The sequence below is a fragment of the Sorghum bicolor genome, chromosome 8, assembly GCF_000003195.3.
Source record: "Sorghum bicolor cultivar BTx623 chromosome 8, Sorghum_bicolor_NCBIv3, whole genome shotgun sequence".
Lineage (NCBI taxonomy): Eukaryota > Viridiplantae > Streptophyta > Magnoliopsida > Poales > Poaceae > Sorghum > Sorghum bicolor.
The window spans coordinates 15,431,406-15,453,720 of NC_012877.2; the positions used below are offsets into that span (position 1 = coordinate 15,431,406).

Genomic DNA, 22,315 nt, shown 5'->3' on the forward strand with positions numbered 1-22,315 from the left:
GTATAAGGCTAAACACTAAAGCACAACAACAAGAGAACTAAGCTAAACAAGCTACACAACTAGTAAGGTAAGCAAGTATGTAAAGAGAGGAGAGTGATAGTTATACCGACGTTGTAGAGATGAGATATATCCAACCAATCACTCACAATCACAAGAGAATCCTCGGCAAGAAATGACACAAGATTTTTTACCGAGGTTCACTTGCTTCCCGGCAAGCTACTCCTCGTTGTGGCGATTCACCCACTTGATGGATCACGAGCTAATTGGCAATCCAAAGCCAAACCCTCAGCGGGTGTCGCACATCCACTCACAAGATGGGGATCCTCCAAGCCACGAGCAATCCACTAGAGTAGCCAATTGCGATCTCCCGCGGGGAAGGCTCAAGAACCCCTCACAAGTCACTTGGTGAGGCTCGAAACAATCTCCAATCACGAGCTCAACACCACCGCTGCTCCAAGCCGTCTAGGGCGTCGGGAAACACCCAAGAGTAACAAGAAATCCGCAGCAAACTCAAGAATCAAGTGCCACTAAATGCAACTATCAAAGCAATGCACTTGAATCTCACTCAATCTCACTAGAAAGAGCAATCAAGCAAGGAGATGAGTGGAGGGAGTGTTGTCTAGCTCAATTTATGTTTCAAGTATTCAAATGTGCAAGAGATAACCCCCCAAAGCCGGCCACCAACTATTTATAAGCCCCTCAAAGAAACTAGCCGTTGGCCACTTTCATTGGGCTGAAATCGGGGGCACCGGACGGTACTAAGTGGTCACCGGACGCTCGACCCCCAGCGTCCGGTGCACTGGAGTTGGCCACGTGTCGAACTTGAATCTCGCGCGTCAGTTTCTAACGGCTACCTGCAACACACCGGACGCTCTGCAAGTCCACACCGGACGGTCCGGTGCTCACCAGACTCGTGCGCAGAGAGGGTTGCAAAAACCCCTCACACCGGACGCTAACCACCGGACGCTCTCAGAGTGCGTCCGGTGCTTAACCCAAGCAGGGTCAAGCACACCGGACGCTGAGGCCAGCGTCCGGTGCCTCCGCACTCAGCGTCCGGTGAGTGTTTCTCAGAGAGAAAACACTCCCGCGACTTCACCAAATTTCCCACCGGCGCAATAGAAAATATACACTTATTTTTCTCAAAAGCGCCGAATCCCGCCTCGCAAGCTCGGCGGGAGGGAGAGAGGAACCCACACCCCTCTCAACCCTAGGAAAACCACCTCCTTTGTAAATGTGCTAACACCAACAAGTGTCCACCACCAAAGTGCACGAGTGTTAGCTTTTCACAAACATTTTCACCAAAGGAGTTAAGTTAGCACTTTACTAGATCCTAATGCATATGCTCAAGATGTAGACCTAGTAGCACTTGATTCGAGAGATGACCGTGATTTCCCCTCTTGATAGTCGGCTATTTATCCTAAACCCGGTCAATCACTTCTCTACTCATCTTAGACCGGCAAAAGTAAAACCCTATGTTTATACCTTTGCCTTGATAACTTTGCTCCTTGTTTATCACCATGATCTTCACTTTATGCTTCATCCCTTTGTGATCATGTGGCCACCTTTCCATGCCACCATGCACCTTCATCACATGTGTTGCTATGCCTAACTCAAATCACTTAAACAAAAAGCATTAGCAACTTGGTGTCATTAATTACCAAAACCAAACTTGGGCTTTCCCGTGTGTTTGGTTGGAGAGCGGAGTGAGCCGGGTCGGAGCGAACCTGTTCCCGTGGCTGTTTGGTTGGAGGATGGGAGGGTTGGGTTGGCTTCAGAGTGGAATATTCCTCTCAGATGCGGATTAGACTCGTCCGTCAAAATCTAGGGAACGGAGCCGCTCCAGCCGGGTTGATGTTCACCAAACACTGAATCCCTTCAACCAAACACTGAACAGAGCCGCTCCGTCCCTAGTCCTTCAACCAAACACTGAAATGGGTTGGGTCTGTCCCCAAAATCGAAGTGCAACCAAATGGCTCCGTCCTCAAAAACTGGGTTGGATCCAACCCAACCCACCCAACCCCCAACCCACCCAACCCCCAAACACAGTTAGTAGCCATATAAAATTTTGATGTGCTTAGATATCTGGATGTTACAAGATCAGTGAATGATTGTTCTTTTTACTCTGAGAGGCAAAATAAGATACCTTCAAGGATTATGTTTAACCTCACGAAGTTCAATCATACTTCCCATTAAAATATTATTACAAGGGTAGCACATCCGCACATCACACTATTCAAATTAATTGTCGAGAAGGCGAGACATGTATCATGTACATATATATGCACGCGGCCCCAATTTGGTCAAGGCATCTCCGGCAGTTGCGGAATTTAAATGATGGCACACCAAAGCCAGCTTGTACATCTATAGAACCTTTCGTCAAATCGGACAAGCTTTGTGCTGTTGCATTACATGCCCTGTGCTTCCGATTGTATGGTAATGGTAAGTAAAAATGAAACTGTGAACACCATTGAACTTATGTTAAGTACATTGGGTAAATGGAAAACTAAAAGCCACAGCACCCACGCATAAGATCCCATGGGGGAGTGCACCAGTTATCACCAATCAGCTGAGCTTCATTGAAGCAATGCTGTTCGCAAGTGCCATTGCTTCCTTGAGCTGAGAAGCGTCACTTCCCTGCAGTAAAGGAATCGCAGAATTGATTTAGGCATTTATTACTTGATGACTTGCACCCAAGACCATAGAATGTTCTAGAACTGGATTGCTCACTCACCTGGCCCTGGGCGATGCCGTTCTTGCCGCCACCCCCTCTTCCCTTGAGTGGTGCAATTGAAGGTGTTAGCCAGTCCAACACCTTGAAGCCGTTAGGAGCATTGGGAGGCACACCAGCATAGATAACAGCTTTGTTTGATGCCTCATCAGTGCTGAATAACATTATAGGCAAACCCTGGGCCAAGACATATCCAAAAGTTCACCAGGATATCTGAAGACTTGAGATGGGATAAAATAGTTCTACTACAACATGCCATGTACTCCCTCCATAGAAAATTGTAAGTCATTCCAAGAATCTTAGAGAGTCAAAGCATCTCAAGTTTGACCAAATTTATATGGTAGGATAATAACATTTATTGATATCAACTAAGTATCATTAGGTTCTTCATTGATTATATTTTCATAGTATACCTATTTGATGCCACAAAACTTTGTAATTTTTCTATAATTTTGGTCAAACTTGAGATGCTGACTCTCCAAGATTTTTGGAATGACTTATAATTTGGGATGGAGGGAGCATAGTATAGCAATTTACTGACTAACATTATTTTAAAAATAAAGCGAAAATGAACAATGTAAGTACCTTCTTGTCCATGACTTTGATAACCGCCTCCCGGACAGCCGTGGTATCAAGACCCACGTCGACATGAGTAACACAAAACAGCTTATTTCCTGAAAGAGCAGCTTCTGCGGCGTCCATTGCAGACTTCACAGCCTTTTGTATATTTTGCTCACCCATTTTCTTCTTTGCCTTCCTAAGTTCATCCTGAGATGTGCAACAGTTATAATTGTAAACTATTATTCCATCCATTCTAAATTGTAGGTCGTTTTGGCTAGATACATAGCTTTTTACAGTTTGGAACAGAGGGAGTAAATTACTAGGTGGTAACTTTTTATTAAAAAGAGAACATAATGTCGTGTGATTCTTCTTTGTTAAACATGAGCACATATATGAAATTCAAAATAGAAACATTTACACACCTCTAACTTTGAAACCTTGCCTCTCAAATCAGCTTTTTTTGCAGCAGGGATAGCAGCTGCGTCCAGCCCACTCTTGATGGAAGCAATTTTCTGACAAAGGGAGATTGATATTCGAGGGTAATCTTAGAAATGATATATATCAGCATAAAAGACAGAGAAGTCTTCAATTCCACAGGAGTAATGTACAGATGCAGTCCTTCAACCTGCCCAATGGTGTCGACTAGATCTACGATAAACACTTCTAAATGCAAATGTGGTTCGACAATTCTATATACTACCACTCATGCATTACAGTCATTCTACAATTTGCATCAAACCGTATATCTATATATACCTCCCATTAAGGAGCGGAAGTATCTTCCGTCTCTTACTTTCTCCAAACCATCTCTCTCTCCTCTTCCATCAGTCAGTCATCCCTCACATCTCTTTGAACAAGAGTGCCATGTTACCTATATCTACATCTATACATAATATTAAAGTGCAAAAAGTTCTTTCTTCCATCTCGCTTTCTCCTCTGCCATCCATCCATCCCTCAGTAAGTCATCCATCACTCTCGCCTCTCTCTCTTTAAGTTTGGAGCTGCAAAACCTTTGTCAGCGCTGCACTACTCTTGTTATGGCCTGGCTGATGGAGCCTGTTCGTGGTACGCCCTCCACCATTCTTAAACTCACAACAGGTGCGCACAGTATCCACATATTTAAGTTGAGTCAATCTCCTATCAATTTTCTATATGGGATTAATACATTATAGCACTAACATTATTTAAGGCCAAGGAATCTACTTCCTCCGTCCCAAAAAGAATGGTTGAAGTGCCAAAAGTTGGACCAAATATATATAGATAAAAATATTAATGTTTCTAATGCCGAAAATATTTCAAGACAAATCTGATGAAACTTGATTGATATCATAAATATTGATGCTTTTTTATATATAGTTATTAGTCAAAGTTAAGATACTTTAACTTGGTACTGTGCTATAATTGCCAAGGTTCGGCTAGGCGGCGACTAGGCGGCGATTAGGCGCGATTAGGCGCTAGGCGAAGCCCGTCGCCTCGACTATGACCATAGTCGCGCTTCCAGGCGCTAGGCGGCGCGTAGTCGGCGCTGGGCGGCGCGGAGGCGCGCTAGGCGGCGCGGAGTCGGCGCGTAGGCGGGCGCGAGCGCGAGTGCGGCCAAATCGGAGAGGCGAGCGCGAGCGCGCCAAATCTCCCGCGCCAAATCGGCGAGCGCGGCCAAATCCCGCGCGTCCAGGCGCGCGCGCGCGGCCACGAAACGGAGGCGCGGGAGAATAGAAGGGAGCGCGGCGACCTCCCTGCTCCTCCAATCTCTTCCCCTGCTCCTCCATTCTCTTCCCCTGCTCTGCTGCTCATCCCCGAGGCGCCCCCCGCTGGTCCTGCCCCTCCTCCCGCCGGTCCTGCTCGTCCCCTGCTCCTCCAAGTTCGTCCCCTGCCGCCGCTGCCCTGCTCGTCCTCGACTGGAAGTCTGGAACACCTCCCCGCCGGCCACCACAAGTCCCCAAGGTGAGCTCCCTTCCCTCCCAGCTCCTCCCCTGCTGATCTCCCCTCTTCGCTCTTTGCCTTGCTGTTTGTTCAGTAGCATGCACATTAGCTGCTGCTCTTCTCAGCTGTTTCATTTGTTATTGTTAGTGTGTAATAGACTAATAGGGTGTGCTATGTGCATGCTGCTGCAATCGGTAGGATGTCGACAGAACATCCTGAACCAGCAGTGGCAAATAATCTCCTCAAAAGGAACTCAGATGATGTTGGATGGGAATATGGTGTTCTTGTTGATGCTAGCAACAAGGACAAGGTGAAGTGCAAGCTCTGTGACAAGGAGATGAGAGGAGGGATTTATAGGCTGAAGGAGCATTTGGCTCATGAAGGAAAGAATGTGAAGAAATGCCCAGCAAGAACTCCACAGGCTATGGAGGCTAAAGAGAAGTGCAAGAAGGCACTAGCTGATGCAAAAAGAAAGAGGGAGGAGAAGACTGTTCGTGAGCTAGAAATTAGAGAGGAAGTTCATGTCTCTAGGGTTGGAACAGATTCTGATGAAGTCACCTGTGTTGGAAGTTCAGAGCCCCACAAATTAGGACCCATCGACAAATGGACACGTGTTATTGATCCTAAAGCAAAAGCAGCTGATTCTTTCAAGCAACAACAGCTGAACAAGGATCTTTGGAATGAAAGAACCAATGAGGTGCACAAGTACATTGCAAAATGGGCCTATACACATGGTAAATTGCTAGTATACTATGCTGTTTTTACATTTCAAAGTTCATTAGATGTTTTTTCCTGTACAGAACACTAATTATGCTTCTTTTCAATGTTGTGTTGGCAGCTATTGCTTTCAATGCACTTGATAATGATGAGTTCAAGCAAATGTGTGAAGCAATTGGACAGTTTGGTCCAGGTTATGTACCTCCAACTCAGAATGCACTGCGAGGGAAGTTGCTGGAAGACGAATATGAAAGAACAAAGAGTTTGCTGCAGGAGCGTGAAGCCGAGAAGATGAAAAATGGTTGCTCTATTATGACTGATGCTTGGTCAGATAGGAAGAGGAGAAGCATAATGAATGTGTGCACCAATTGTGCTGAGGGAACCTCCTTCATCAGCTCTAAGGAGATGTCAGATGTCTCACATACCAGTGAGCTCATCTTTGAACTTGTGGACAAAGCAATTGAAGAGATTGGTCCAAACAATGTGGTGCAAGTAGTGACTGACAATGCCTCTAACAACATGGGAGCAAAGAGGCTATTGGAAGAGAAGAGACCACACATATTTTGGACATCTTGTGCAGCTCACACAATCAACCTTATGCTGCAAGGAATTGGCAACATGCCTCGGTTCAAGAAAGTGGTTGACCAAGCAAAGTCATTTACCATATTTGCCTATGGCCACACAAGGACATTGGAGTGCTTGAGATGCTTCACAGAGGGGAAAGAGGTAGTGAGGCCAGGAGTGACTAGGTTTGCTTCAAACTTTCTCACTTTGGCTAGCATGCAAGAGAAGAAGGACCAGTTAAGGAAGATGGTGGTTCATAGTAAGTGGGACACATTGAAGGATGTGAAATCAAAGAAAGGAAAAGAGGCAACAGCAACTATATTGAGTCCAAGCTTTTGGAGGGATGTGAAGCTAACATTGGCTGTTTTTGAGCCATTGGTCAAAGTCCTCCGTTTGGTTGATGGTGAAGTGAGACCATCCATGGGTTTCGTTTATGGAGAACTACTAAAGGCAAAGAAACAGATCAAAGATGCCTTTGGAACTGTTGAGGCTCGGTTCAAGGATGTAATTGCTGTTGTTGACAAGAAGATGAATGGAAGACTTGATTCTCCATTGCATTTGACAGCCTATTTGTTGAATCCTCACTATAGCTATAGTGACCCATCAATATTTGATCAGCCCAAAATATCAGAAGGGTTCATAGCTTGTGTTGAGAAATTTTATTACCATGATGAGGATATGCAGCATCAGGCTGCCAACATTGAACTAAAGAAGTTTCAGAATAGAGAAGGACCCTTTAGCAAAAAGCTTGCTAGGACTTTTGAAAATTTTGATTACAACCCAGGTAGAGGTACTTCCTGTTCCTGATTCCTAAACAACATGGCTGAAGGTTGTTTGCTGCTGTTTTCTAAACTAATAGAGGTGTCCTTTTCTTATTTCAGCATCATGGTGGAGATTGTATGGATATGAAACACCAGCTTTACAGAAGATGGCGACAAGGATCCTATCTTTGACATCAAGCTCTTCTGGTTGTGAAAGAAATTGGAGTGGGTTTGAAGCGGTTAGTACCTATCTATTATGAACATTTCATTTTCAGCATTGTTACAATTAAATTGTAGAAGTAGAACTAAGAATCCTCTTTTTCAATTGTAGATACACACTAAGAAGAGGAATAGGCTTACTACAGCCCGCCTCAACAAGCTGGTGTATATCCAATTCAACTCCAAGCTGCTTAGTAAGAGAGAAAAGATCAAGTCAAAGAAAATCATTGATGTTCTTTTATCTAGTGATACATGTGAAGCTCAAGGTTTTCTCCAAGAAGGTGGGGATGATTGTGCATTGGTTGAATTTAGAGATGGGGAGGAAGATGAGATGGAAGGTACAGGGATACCTTGGTCTGTCATTGGAGAGGCAGTGGGAGCAGATGAACAGCTTGAGAGGCGTAGAAGTGCAAGAGTGAGGGAGCTCTATGAAGGAGAAGAATTTGAGTCTGAAGAAGAAGAGTATGAAGATGAGAATAGGGACTACAGTGAAGAAGAAATATGATATGGACTGCAGCTGTGTCACCTTGTTTATGTGTCTGTGTGCCTTCTTTTATTATTTGTGAGACCTGAACTAAGAACTATGTGTTTGTGCTGTGCTTTATTTATAAATTGTGTTGTGCACTTCTATTATTGTCCTATCCACTTGTATTGTAATCACCAGCTGGAGGTATGGTGTGCTCATGGATGGGAGGCTGCTGAAATCATCCAGATAAGTCACAATTTAGTGTCCTATACTCCTATCTAGCTGTCTATTGAGTATTGAGTTATTGACTAATACTAGCTGTAAAAATGTGTTGCAGTTGCAGCCATGCAGGAGCTAGGAACAGGCAGGACTAGGACTCAGGTATGTCTACTACTCTACTGGCACAAATACTAAGTCTGTGACTCATATATAGTAGTTATATACATATATATATATAGACATATAGTCAATAGTCATATATATAATATATATATAATTTATGGCTATATTGCCAAAACGCCTAGGAAAACGCCTAGGAGCGCCTAGGACCGAGTACTCCCGACTAGGCGCTAGGCAATGGGTCAGCGCCCCGACTACGCCTAGCGCCCTCCAACTGAATCCCTAAAAAATGATAGAAGCTTGATACCTTTTCCAACAAAGCTCCCTCCAACTGAGATGCTTCATTGATATCAGAATCAATAGATGATGCCAACTCCATAGCCTGGGTGGCACATCCAGCAGTCACGGCTGTTATCCTCCTAACACCTTTTGCAATACCCTCCTCAGATAAGAGTGCGAATGCTTTAGCATCTCTTGTGTTTGTGATATGTGTACCTGATATATACACAAAAATTTAGATATCATAATCATGAAACAGAGAATTACATAGCAGAGCGCTGAAAAGAAACCTCCACATAGTTCAGTCGATATGGATAACCACTCTTTGCTATCAGGATCTGCAAGCAGATCTTCCACTTTGCGACCAACTGATACAACTCTTACTGGATCAGGGTAGATCTACAAAATCAATATGTAAACCCCATTAATAACTAGCTAAACAAGAAATATCAACATTGCATGAGCTAGAAAACCTACTTCACCAAACACAGCACGAAGACCATTTATGCGCTTCGCATCCTCTAGTTTTATTTCAAGTGCATATACACCCAGCTCATCCTTTATTTGCTGGTTCACTATGGACTCGATTTTTCTCAAATCTTCAGGCTGGACAGGTTTTCCTGTTATATGAATTAACAGCTGAGTAAACAATATCATAAAGTTCAGTCAGTGGAATATAAAGGAGCCACAATACCATGAGAGAAATCAAATCTCAGCTTCTCCGGTAGAACAATTGAACCCTTCTGGTCAACATGATCACCAAGTACTTCCTATAAATGCAATGGCAGAATCATCAGGAGAGAAATAGAGCAACTGTATAAATTTTGGACAAGGTAGAAACATACCCTTAGAGCAAAGTTCAACATGTGAGTACACGTATGGTTTGGAGCAATCAGTGTGCGCCGGTTGTAATCAACCTACCAATGGGTTTTTCCATATTGAAATACGATCGATTACATACAAACTAATTTAGTGCAAAAATGTAGCTAGTAAAAGGTATCACCTTGCATATCACACTATCACCAAGAGACAAAACCTTGGAACCTTTTGCAAATGAGCCAATATGTAGAACATAGCCAGCAAACACTTGGACGTTATTCACATTAAAAGTTCCAAAAGACCCCTCAATGCTCCCAGTGTCAAATATCTTGAAGACAAAAAATCCATGTTAATCCAAAAGATTTGGCAAATGTATGTCTCAGTGATGACAATTGAAAAGCAGATCACTTTGAATGTAAACTGCAGTATATTGTTTCTGTGATATAATGACATCAAGCTATAGAAATTATTGAAAGGCAGATAGCCCACAACAGGATACTAAGGAACTAACACACAAGCACACACAAATACAGTGGGTTTGGTGGCTACAAAATGATTTATCTTTTTCTGTTTTTGTCTCTCATATATAGGCAGCCGTGAGCTACAATTGTGGCTGTGATAGCCTCCTAACTAATGCAGAATATTACCCAAATAATCAGCCTAATACTCCTATTATTCCATGTGGAAATTTAGCTAAAGTAAATGCTATGAACCTTGACACTAGCATGCACTAGACACACAGGATTGTTTCTAACAATTATATACTATGGTTCAAGTTTCAATATCAAAAGTAACATTGAGAACCTTTGGAGCCATGCATCAATGTTCCCACGCTACAATTCTAGTCTCAAGATCAGCAGGGATAGTACAAACTTTGTGTTTCAAATGGTGAAATGATACAGATAAATAAAGTTAAAAACAGAAATGTTTTAACATGACAATAGTTTGGCAAACTGAAACAAGTCCTAGAACAGCACATTTGGATTGAATATACCAGCAGGCAGTAGTAACTATCCAAGAACTTCCTGAAAATAATAATTAAAGAGAACTTGCCAGCCAGACGAGGATGATATTTCTAAACATTGAACAAGGCTAACGGTTGATGGTGTGAATTTAAAAACACTTAATGCCAGATTTCATATTGCTATTGCATGGATATAGACATGGTGTACCTGGCCACCCTGTTCGGCATAGAAACTTGTACTTTCCAGCACAAGGCCAAAGTCCTCATCACCAGTAGCTGTAGTAATGTATTCTGAGCCAGTATAGATAGCCTTCACCACACTTTCATGTTCCTACAAAATCTTAATGGTAAGATCAAGAAAAGCATAGTCAACATTGGCATAACCCTAATGGTTGATTACAAATATGAAAAGTGTGGGAAGAACCATAAGTTGAGTATAACAAATAAGGGCCCGTCTGAATCCATTGGGATTCTGAGGATCCAGACAAAAAAGAAAAAAAAAATCTATGAGCATTCAAACAGGCCAGATTATAGGTAAGAATCTGGGAATCCGACGCTGGTATTCTGGACATCTCTGTATCTCTCCAAACCCAGATAACGCAGGATAGTACATGCAAAAAGTCACATTTGCCCTTACCCTTATCTTCCCCTGTCGGCTGCCGTCCTGTATCGTTATCATCTATGCAGCCGCTCTTCCCACCTCGATCCTGCCCCAGCCACAAGCACCGCCACTAGTAGGCAACTTGGCTCGGCTGATTGGTACTTCGGCGAGGTTGAGGAGTGTGAACGAGCGGCCTCAAACCTACTTTGGATGTGGCGCGGAGCAGTGTACACGACGGCTACCAACGGCATGACGAGCAAACATGTTGGATCCCCGAGCAGTTAGAGCCATGCTATCCGATTGGTCATCAAAGCAGCTGTATTCATGGCCATGCAGAGCGGCGCTGATGGCGCCGGCATCGGCGCCAGCGAGCCGCATCACGGGAAAGCGAACGCCCTAGTGGGTGATGGAGTGGCACAGCGCCACCTACGTGGGTGAGATCGCGCCATGGTGCAATTCAGATTTACTTGCTGGTACACACAACTTCCTCTGTCGTCCTTCCCCTCTACATATCTGGGCCCACCGCTTCACACTCTACAACATTGGCAACGACATGCACATGTACTCTACAGGCTTCCTCACTCCAGGGAGAGCAGACAGGGAACAGGGACTTGGGAAGCTGGTGGTGATGTTTGATCAATGGAGAGGCCTGAGAAGGGACGCGCATCGTGGATCAGGACACAGGAGCAATTGGGTGGTGCAGGGGATATTTGGAGGAGATAAGAAGCAAACCTGGCACAGATCAGAGGTGGTGCAGGCATGCGGGCACAGGGATGGAGATGAGATCAATTCACATGGACCTAGGCACTTTGTAAGTTCTTACGTTTTCCTTTTCTTAACCACTCTGCTAATTGAACACAATGCTGAGGGGTATTTAGGAGAAACACTCTTTGAAATATCTAGAATCCATAATTAAAAACCAAGGACTCACACAGCTAGAGATTTTATTATCCAAAATCTGGATTCTAGAACTCTGGATTTAGAATCCAGATTCTAGAATCCCCTAGGATTCAAACAGGACCTATATATAGATGTGTAAGATACGAAAAGGTATAACTAACCTTGGGCCACAGAAACTTTGGGTTATCATCCGTGCTGGCAAGCCCCTGTTTGCGCAAATGTGCTGTAGCATTCGCATCCAAAGCAATAGACTTTCCTCCAGACTGCAAAAAGAAACATATATAGTAAAAATTGAAGGGATAACAGATGACACCACAAGAGACTCTTAGGATTAACTTCTACAATTAGTAGAAACGTAAAAATAACCTTGTTACGAGCATTTCTAGCTTTTTGCCTCGCTTCTTCCATAGAAGCATTAAAACCCTCCTTATCAACAGTCAGCCCGTAGTCGATTGCCATGACCTGCACAAAGAAATAATAATACATGATAAACATAAAAATGTTCTAGCAAATTAGCCGGTTAAAAGATAAATAACAAATGTAAAACTAACCTCAGTCAAATCAATTGGATAACCGTAAGTGTCCCAAAGAACAAAAGCATCCTGAAAGAATAAATGAACTATTTAAGTACAGCAAAAGTAAAGGCAGACCAAACTCAGGAACCATTTCATAGGCAAAAATGCCTAACCACTAGCCAGGTCCACACATGCATCACAACAATTTTCAGTTGCCAAACAAGCATGTGCCTGGCCCAAATGGTGCAAGAAGCACCCCCTGCCCAAGCTTGGCCCAACAGGTTAAATGGGTCCATAAATCAAATATGCTAATTATGTTGTAATCTGGATCTACGTTACACGGATACTTCAGGATATGAGCGTATCGCGTATCCGATACGTATCGGACACGGATACGTATCCGATACGCCGCCGATACGTATCCGCGGAGTATCCGAATTTTAATTATTTTTAAAAAAAAACGGATACGCTGGGCTGATACGTATCTGTCTCAGGATTCGCGTATCTGCTTTGGTGGATACGGCCCAGCCCAACAACAGCCCAGTCAAGCACTTATCCACTGTGTTGCCCTACCCCACGGCTCACGCACGACTCCTCTGCTCGCGACTCCCATCCGCGACGCCGCCTCCTGCTCACGACTCCCATCCGCGACTCCTCGCCGCGACCCCCGACCCACCGCCCACCGGCCACCGGCGACGAGCGTCCGCTCGCCGGCGACGAGCAGCCACCTAAGAATCCCCTTCTGCTTCCCTGCTCTCCCTCTCCGGCGACGAGCTGTCGAGCTCCCATCCGCGAGACCGCGACGGCGCGACCCTCCCTGGCTTCCCTGCTCTCCGTCCGCCGGCAGCAGGCAAGCACCCGTCCGCTCGTCATCGCCAAGTCTCCAGCCTGCCGAGCACTGTCCGCCCCTGCTCGCCATCGCCAAGTCTCCAGCCTGCCGGATCGGGGTCGACCTCCAGTGAGTGGTGAGTGAGTGAATCCCCTTCCCCATTCTCGATCTGTTCTATTTCAGTAGTGGAGCTAGAGTTAGTGATTCCTATTGCTTGATTGTTGTAGATGGCGTCTCCCAATTTGAGTGGTGCTAGTGCTAGTGGTACTGGTAGTGTAGGATCTGCAGCCACACAGCCAACAGACATTAAGGCTCCACTTTGGGATCATGTGATTATTCTGGAGAAGCCTAAAGCTGGTGGAGGAAATGCTATGTGGCGCTGCAAGTACTATCCAATGCAAAAACTGAGTAGTTACACTAGAGTTGAGGCTCATTTGCTGCAGATTTCAGGAAAGGGAATAGGTAAATGTCCTAATATCACATATGAAATGCTGAGTGCAATGAGAAAGGAAATTGAAAGGTGCAAGAATCTGGTGGAAAAATCCAGGTCCAGAATGGTTTCACTACCTACTGCTCCTTCCTCGAGCAATACCGATGACACCAACAAGAGGTCTAAGAGGGGGCCTAGTTCTGCATTGGAAAAAGCTTGGAGAGCGGAAGACCGTAATCACTTGGATGCTTTGATCAGTAGAGCAATTTATTCTGGAGGGGTTTCTTTCAATTTTTTGAGAAATCCATATCTTCGAGAAGCTTTTGCCTTTGCTAGCAGCAGGAACATGCAAGGTTATGTGATGCCTGGTTACAACAGAGTTAGAGAGGTACTTTTGAAGCAAGAAAGGAGGCACATAGAGCGTTTGTTGGAGAGCACAAAGAGCACATGGTTAGAGAAGGGAGTCACAATCTGCACTGATGGCTGGTCAGATCCTCAGAGGCGACCAATAATCAATTTTGTGGCTGTTTACGACAAGTCACCTATGTTCTTGAGAGCTGATAATTGTGAAGGTGAGATCAAAAGCAAAGAATACATTGCTGAAAAATTGAGGGCAATAATAGAAGAAGTAGGTCGAGATAATGTGGTCCAAATAATTACTGACAATGCTGCAAATTGCAAAGGTGCTGGTCTAATAATTGAGGCGGAGTATAATAATATATTTTGGACACCATGTGTTGTGCATACCCTTAACCTTGCTTTGAAAAGTATATGTGAACCTAAAATAGGAAATAATCCTTCTGATGATGACAGATTTGTTTGGGAGCAGCTTGAATTTATACATGATGTCAAGACTGAGGCTGCTATGATAAAGAATTTCATAATGAATCATGGCATGCGGCTTTCAATGTTCAATGAGTTCAGCCGTTTGAAGTTGCTTTCTATTGCTGAAACCAGATTTGCCTCTGTTGTAAGCATGCTGAAGCGCTTTGTTGAGGTAAAATCAGCCCTCCAACAAATGGTGATTAGTGACAAATGGAGCATCTACAAAGAAGTCAGAGATGATTCTCCATCTCCAACAGCCCAAATTGTGAAGGACTTGATACTTAATGATGTATGGTGGGATAAGGTAAACTATATTCTTAGGATTACCACTCCCATATATGAAATGATTCGTATGACAGACACCGACACACCATGTCTTCACTTAGTTTATGAGATATATCGATATGAGGGCAAGCAATAAAGTCGATATGAGGGCAAGCAAGAAGATGAGGATTCAGACTTGTACTCTGTTATTTATGACATATTGATTGCTAGGTGGACAAAAGGAAATAATCCACTTCATTGTTTAGCTCATTCACTTAATCCAAGGTACAAATTGACATTCAAGTATTTTTATTTACTAGTGTCATTCATATTCTTCCATTGACTAAATCATAAAGTCAAATTGACTACTGCAGATATTATAGCAAAAAGTGGCTTGAAGAAGGTGTGGCCGTGAACCACCCCACAAGGATAAAGAGGTGTCAAAAATGAGGATGGTTTGCTTCAAGAAGTTCTTTCCCAATCCAGAAGACTTAGCAAAAGTAAAAGAAGAGTATGCAAAGTTCTCTAGTTGTTCTGAAGAGTTTAATGATCCTGACTCAATCCATGATAGATGGGCTGTTTCCCCTATGACTTGGTGGACAAATCATGGACAAGCTGCTCCCATGTTGATGAGTTTGGCCATGAAATTGCTTAGTCAACCAGCCTCATCTTCTTGCTGTGAAAGAAATTGGAGCACCTACAGCTTTATCCATAGTGTGAAGAGAAATGCTTTAACTCCAGAGCGTGCTGAAGATCTGGTCTTTGTGCACACAAATCTGAGGCATCTATCCAGAAGAAGTGATGCATACAAGACAAGAGAGACAAGGATGTGGGATGTAGGAGGGGACTCTTTTGATTCACTTGGTGGTATTGGCATTCTTGAAGTGGCTGACCTGTCCCTTGATGAACCAGAATTGCAAGCTATGACTTTTGGTTTGGATGCTGAGCACGAGCAGCATGATGTAGTGGATGACAATGGGACAACTGAGTAGGGAATAAGACCTTGCTGGCTTGCTGGCTTGCTGCTGTCTTGCTGCAATGTGTAGGCTAAATAAATTGCAAGCCTGAAGCCTTCTATTAGTTTCCTAAATTTGAGAATTGAGACTACTATATTTGAGACATATTGTTCTGTAATAATAGTACTTGCGACCATATATTGCTATTTATTTTTATTTTTTTAATAATTAAACGTATCCACGTATCGGATTTTTCAGGAAATTGACGTATCCGCGTATCCGTATCCTTTCGATACCGATACGCGTATCCGTATCCGTGCAACATAGACCACACCAAACACCATCAATTGGGCCAAGGCAACAATACAAAGGGCCTGCACCCCTCGACACATCCAACACATACGACATGGCTATCACTCACACTAAAGGCTGCCTTGCACCAAACAGCATGGGCGCACCATTCAACACATCCAACTCATACGACATGGCTATCACTCACACCACAGGCTGCCTTGCACCAAACAGCGTGGACATGCATCCACAAGCCATAGATTTGGGTTGGGATAGTTGGGTGTTCAGGCCAGGCTAATGAATTCACCCTGAAAATTACACCTTTAAATAGTTCAGGCAGGGCTGTCAATATGCGGTTAACAAATAAGACTGGATTATCATACATGGAAAAAGATCTATGCATGACAGTTCTAGAAACATTTGCAGAGGCCATGTTTAGTTCCCAAAAATTTTTGTTTTGGGACACTGTAGCATTTTCGTTTTTATTTGACAAACATTATCCAATCATGGACTAACTAGGCTCAAAAGATTCATCTCGCGATTTACAGACAAACTGTACAATTAGTTTTTGTTTTCATCTATATTTAATGCTCCATGCATATGCCGCAAGATTCGATGTGACGGGGAATCTTGAAAAATTTTGGCAATTTTTTGGGAACTAAACAAGGCCTCAATGAGAAGGAACTCCTTCATCACCCCCCGCCCCGAACACACACAAAAAGGACTTTAAAGCATTAACAGACAAAGTTAATTAAAAGGACTACTGCAAGCTCCACTGAGACCCATGGGATCATACGGCACAAGCTGTGATACTTAAGGGCATGTCGGTTTGAGGCTTTGAGCCTGCAATTGCTAGATTTTCACAGCCCTAGAACCAATCAAGCACCCAGATTGCAATTACCAAATTACAGTCCAGACCCCACACTGTAACATCTAGCAATTCCACCATCTAGAAGCTGCTTTTCACAATCTACAGCTGAAACAAACAGGCACTAAATATGATGCCACAATACCAATTTGGATGCCCTGGGCTATTCAGTGGCCACTGTTGCTACAGCAGACTAACAATGGGCAGCAAGTACAGGTTGTAAAAACACAGAAGGAAGAACCCTGCAAACAGTAAAACAGAATAGAGGTGCCCTACCCACCTACCTCAGAAAACAAAGCATTTTTATCTTCGAACAAAAATAAAAACAAATAACACATTGAAATTCAAAAACCTAAATCACTTGCCTGGCCACTAAGTACAGTTCCACCATTATCCTTAACAGCATCTGCAGCTTTCTTAAATTTTTCATAACCCTGAAAAATACACCAACAGTGCTATTGGTAATAGAGGCAAACAGAAAATAAAACCTACAATAGAAGATTCATGCTCTAAGAAATAATAAACGGATGTTGATAGTCAGAAAAAAAACTTTAGGAAACTAATATTACCTTTGCTAGAGTGTTCTCAAAGCTTTCTTCTTCATCTCTAATAATATCTTTGATCTTCTTTTCATTGTCTTTTAACTCAGGAAATACATCACCCATCAATTGGACAAAAACATTTACAAGCCTGTTCAAGAATATTATAGTTTCAATAGTAAATCACGTCAGCATTCTAAGAGATATGCTCATATGCATATTTAAAAAATCAAAGCAGAGCTGTTGATTGGATATTTTATTAGAGACAGATTCATTCCCAGGTTTAGTAGCGTTACAAAGTAATATATATACAATACATAGTGATATGGAGCATTAGCTATTTTATGTCCATACATATATATCTAATATACTTAATACTGATGCTAAAAACCTAGAACTACTCCAAATACCAATGTTTTAAATAGCGCGCTATTTTCGCGCTATAGCGCCGCTATAGCGGCCAGAATAAGTCGACGCGAAGCTATACCTCATTTTTACGCTATCAGCGCTATTGGCGCTATAGCGCGCTATAGCGCCGCTAAACTGAAATAGCGCCATAGCGCCGCTATTTACGCGCTATTGCTGTTTATCAGTAATCATGTTGTCATGCACTTATTTGTTGTGCTGTGCTTATACACTTGTGGTTATGCACTATGCAGTCATGCATTATGCTTATGAGTTAGTTATGTATTAAACATTTAAACTGTGAAACACCTACGATTTATGATTTGTGATTGTGAAATATGATGGTTGTTTGAATTTGTTGCTGTCTATTATATATTTTGCCTGTTTCCAAATAAATAGCGCGCTATAGCGTCGCTATAGCGTGGATAGCTGCAGCACGCTGCGGTGTACAGCAGCCGCTATAGCGCCGCTATAGCGTTCGCTATAGCGCGAATAGCGTCCGGGACAGGAAGACGCTATTTTCTATAGCCCGCTATTTAAAACATTGCCAAATACTCAACATATATCACTATAATTTTATGTTACTGCACCTTCATGATACATATCACAGCTCACAAATGATATGGCACTGTATTTTTGAAAATATAACCCACTGCAGTCAGCGAGTGATTTATATGGGAAAATCTTTTTTTCACAAAGAAAAGGAACGTATACATCTACTATCCATAAATTTAATTACCATGTATCAACCTTCAACCTCATTTCACCTCAATTTGATACTGATGTCAAATATAGTAAACATTTACAGAATATATGTTGCCAGTACTCAGTACACCCAAGAAACAGCAACAACAGAATAAAAACTGGTGAACATATTTAGTAATTAATTGGTCCACAGTACAGAAGCAAACCTATAAGAAAATATATTTTAGTAATTGATTGGTCAATAGGAAAACACTAAACATGTGTAAAATCAATAATCAATAAAATAAAAAAGGTAGCTTTCTTGATACTCAAGAATACAACATCCAGTAAGAAATAGTGTTGTTTTCAATACGAAAGTGGAGGGCTAATCAATTTATGCATTGATAAATCAAATTAGGCAAATAAGATTGGCAAAACAAAAGGCATTACTAAGTCTCTGAAAATATATTCCAACCAGTACAACTATCATGTGGCAAGAATAAAATAAATACAACACCAATACCTAAAATAAACAACACTGGCAAAAACTGCATACCCTGAACCAAGAGTAAAAGTATCACAAGGCAGAAAAGTTTTGTGCACAAACATCCAAAATCTTACTTTCACTTGAGTGCCTTACTTCACAATAATAAACATAGTAACTTTACCAATTGTATAATGAGCACAAAGCTTATCCTTGTCGTCATACCATATGGCAACATCCATCCCTCTTAAACATATATTTGTAGCATTCCATGTTCAAATAGAGTTATGCAAACATATTGTTCTAGATAAAGGATTGTTTCTTACGAGCTAAAAAATCCTTGCTTTGCCTTCAATTTCTGATGGCCAAAGTGGACAGCTCGCCTAAGTATGCGCCTCAGAACATACTCTCTTCCCTCATTACCTACAGATGAACACATATTAAGGGGGAAATACCATTCTGCAATAGATAATAACAAAGCCCTAGAAGCATAATTGAAATAGAAAAAGGAAAAGTGTTTAAGAATGAGTTCACACACCAGGTTGAGAACCATCAGCGATAGCGAAAGAAAGGGTTCTTATGTGGTCAGCAACTACTCTGTAAGCCATGTCAACTTTGCCAATATCATCAGAACCTACTTTACCAGAGTATGGCTGAATTCCATCGCCAGCCAACTGCATTTACATGTTCGTACCAAATTATCAATGCATATATCCAAAGAATACGATATCTAGATGCACTCCTGTGCATAAACATAAATAAAGTAACTTTTTTTGAGAACAAAATAAAGTAACTTGAAGTATGATGCACACAGATGACAAACATACTTGGTGAATGGCATCAAATATTGGCATGAATACATCTGTATCATAGTTGCTCATTTTATTCTGAAGGATAGAAGTTAAACGCTCAAAGCCCATCCCAGTGTCCACATGTTTTGCTGGCAAAGGTCTCAATGAGCCATCTGCCTCCCTATTGAACTGAAAATGAAACCACTACGTCAGTACATAGAAAGAATCAACAAGTATGAAATGTGGCACTTAGGATTAATAACTTCTTAAAGAAAAGATAAAAAAGAATGATATATTGACCTGAATGAATACGAGGTTCCATATCTCGATACAAGTTGGATCATCATTGTTAACTAAGGAAGCAGCATCACGGTTGCCAATACGATCAAAATGAATTTCAGTACATGGCCCACAAGGACCAGTGTCACCCATCTCCCAAAAGTTATCCTGTTCAAGCAATGCATAATTGTTTGTTATGAATCAAATAGAAAATAAAAAGAATATTAAGACTTAGTAACAACAAAACCTTTTTGTCCCAAGCACATTGGGCTAGGCTAGAGATGAAACCCAACAGTAGCATCAGGGAAGAGAATAAAAAGAGGTAGGCCTACAATGCCAATAGCTTTGACCAATAAACACAGGCACTATACCTTGGAGCCGAAAGGCAGAACCTTTTCTTTCGGTAGATATTTCAACCAAATGTTCTTCGATTCAACATCAGCAGCAAGACCAGATTTCTCATCACCACCAAAGTATGTGGCGTAAACTCTATCAGTGGGCAATTTATATACCTGTGAATACATGTCATAGCAAGCAGTAGGTCATAAAAAGGTATTTTCATAAACCAGTTGGTAACTTGTACCACCCTCTGTCCCAAATTATAGGTTGTTTATTATTTTCATAAACCAGTTGGTAACTTGTACCACCCTGTGTCCCAAATTATAGGTTGTTTTGGGTTTTCCAGGTAGCTATACGAATATACGATATCTCTAGATATACATAGTAAAAGTTGTGTCTCTGGAAAAGCTAAAACGACCTATAAATTGGAACGGAGCAGGTACATATACAAATCTCCCATCATTAAATTCCAGTTTATTTGCTACCAAAGGCTATACTATTCCAATGAGACCATAGTACTCATACTCACTCTGAATATTGGAATACCAGATCTTATATTCATATAATCATACAAGGGTCCAGAAAAGTGCCTCTGAGTATTGGAATACCAGATCACCACACAAATCAAAAACCCATTTAAATCATCCTGTATCTACCAAATAATTTAAACCCTGAAATACGACTAAAACCCATGTTTCATGCAATGGCCCCAACTTTCATTACCCTAAGCAGCTCCCTCCTAAATCTGCATGCAGCCTCGAAAAATCTCATGGAAATCCAACTCGCTAGCCTTCCTCGAAGGAACGAACGCTTCATTAGAACGAATTGGGCAGCAGCAAAGGAGTAGGTACCTGGGTGAGAAGCTCCCAGGCCCATCCGATGGCCTCCTCCTTGAAGTAGTCCCCGAAGGACCAGTTCCCGAGCATCTCGAAGAAGGTATGGTGGTAGGTGTCCTTGCCCACGTCGTCGAGGTCGTTGTGCTTCCCGCCGGCGCGGATGCACTTCTGGGTGTTGCAGGCACGGCGCAGGCGGCCGAGCGGCGAGTCCGGCGCAGCCGTGCCGAGGAAGACCGGCTTGTACTGGTTCATCCCGGCGTTGGCGAACAGCAGCGTGGGGTCGTCGACGGGGACCACGGGACTCGACGGCCACCTCGTGTGTTCCTTGGACACGAAGAAGCTGATGTACTGCTCCCGGACCCGCCGGGCCGTCCACTCCGACGGCGCATCCATCGGAGGCGGGGCGGCGGATGCGGCTGGGGAAGATGAGGATGAGGACGATGCCGAGGAGGAGAGTCGGATGGCGGCGGCGGGCAAAACCCTAGCTTCGAGATGAGAAAAGACGCGGAGCAGGCGGGACGCGCGTGACGGGGTCAGCACGGTCAGCATCCACCCATTGAGGCTTTCGTGAGGCAAGGACGATAAATAATCACAAACTGAGGCTTCGGATCCCGCTCTGCTCCTCTCGGCGCTCAGCGGCGGCGGTGCTTTGCCTTTGCGCCCTGCGCGAGTGCGGGAGGCGGCGCGCGCGACTGAGGAACGGGGAGGGGCTCGGGTCAGCAGGGCTCACGTCAGGTCGAGGCGGAGTTGGTGGGCACCAGGCGCGAGTGATCAAGCGGAGGAACGGGAGGAGGGGCTCGGGTCGGGACAAATGCGCGCACCACCACTCGGCGCTGGCGAAGTCGGGATTTGGGGGCGACGGGGCGAAACTGGGGACCTTGGTGGGCTGGACGCCTGGTGGCGGCGGCAGCCGAATGGGAACCCTAGTGTTGGAAGTGCCGGCTGGAGAAAGCCGAGGTCAAGGGGTACCTAAGTGGGCTGGGCCGAGCGCTGGGCTACTGGGCCGTTGAGATTAGGAACCCACGGTAACGTCCCGGCTAAAATATGGGATCCGCGAAAACGGTCGCTAAAACAGTTCATCCAAATTCATTCCCGTTTCTATCGAATTTTTCCCACAAATTTTCCTGTTTTTTGTTTTTTTT

At 43.3% G+C, this 22,315-nt stretch overlaps 1 protein-coding gene and 1 long non-coding RNA gene across 2 annotated transcripts; one reads left to right on the plus strand and one right to left on the minus strand.

Moving 5' to 3' along the window:
* Positions 2,141–21,990, minus strand: LOC8058186 (alanine--tRNA ligase). Its single transcript, XM_002443044.2, has 22 exons — positions 21,189–21,990; positions 20,370–20,510; positions 20,020–20,166; positions 19,756–19,908; positions 19,467–19,602; positions 19,255–19,351; positions 17,386–17,506; positions 17,182–17,250; positions 12,390–12,440; positions 12,205–12,300; positions 12,000–12,101; positions 10,546–10,668; positions 9,558–9,701; positions 9,400–9,471; positions 9,249–9,324; positions 9,032–9,174; positions 8,845–8,953; positions 8,583–8,770; positions 3,712–3,801; positions 3,314–3,496; positions 2,732–2,905; positions 2,141–2,634 (listed from the first exon to the last, which is right to left on the minus strand). The coding sequence occupies exons 1-22, from the start codon at positions 21,720–21,722 to the stop codon at positions 2,563–2,565; spliced, it is 3,021 nt and encodes a 1,006-aa protein (XP_002443089.1). The 5' UTR covers positions 21,723–21,990; the 3' UTR covers positions 2,141–2,562.
* Positions 13,280–13,773, plus strand: LOC110429824. Its single transcript, XR_002446992.1, has 2 exons — positions 13,280–13,315; positions 13,410–13,773. It is a non-coding gene; the product is annotated as an uncharacterized LOC110429824 (long non-coding RNA).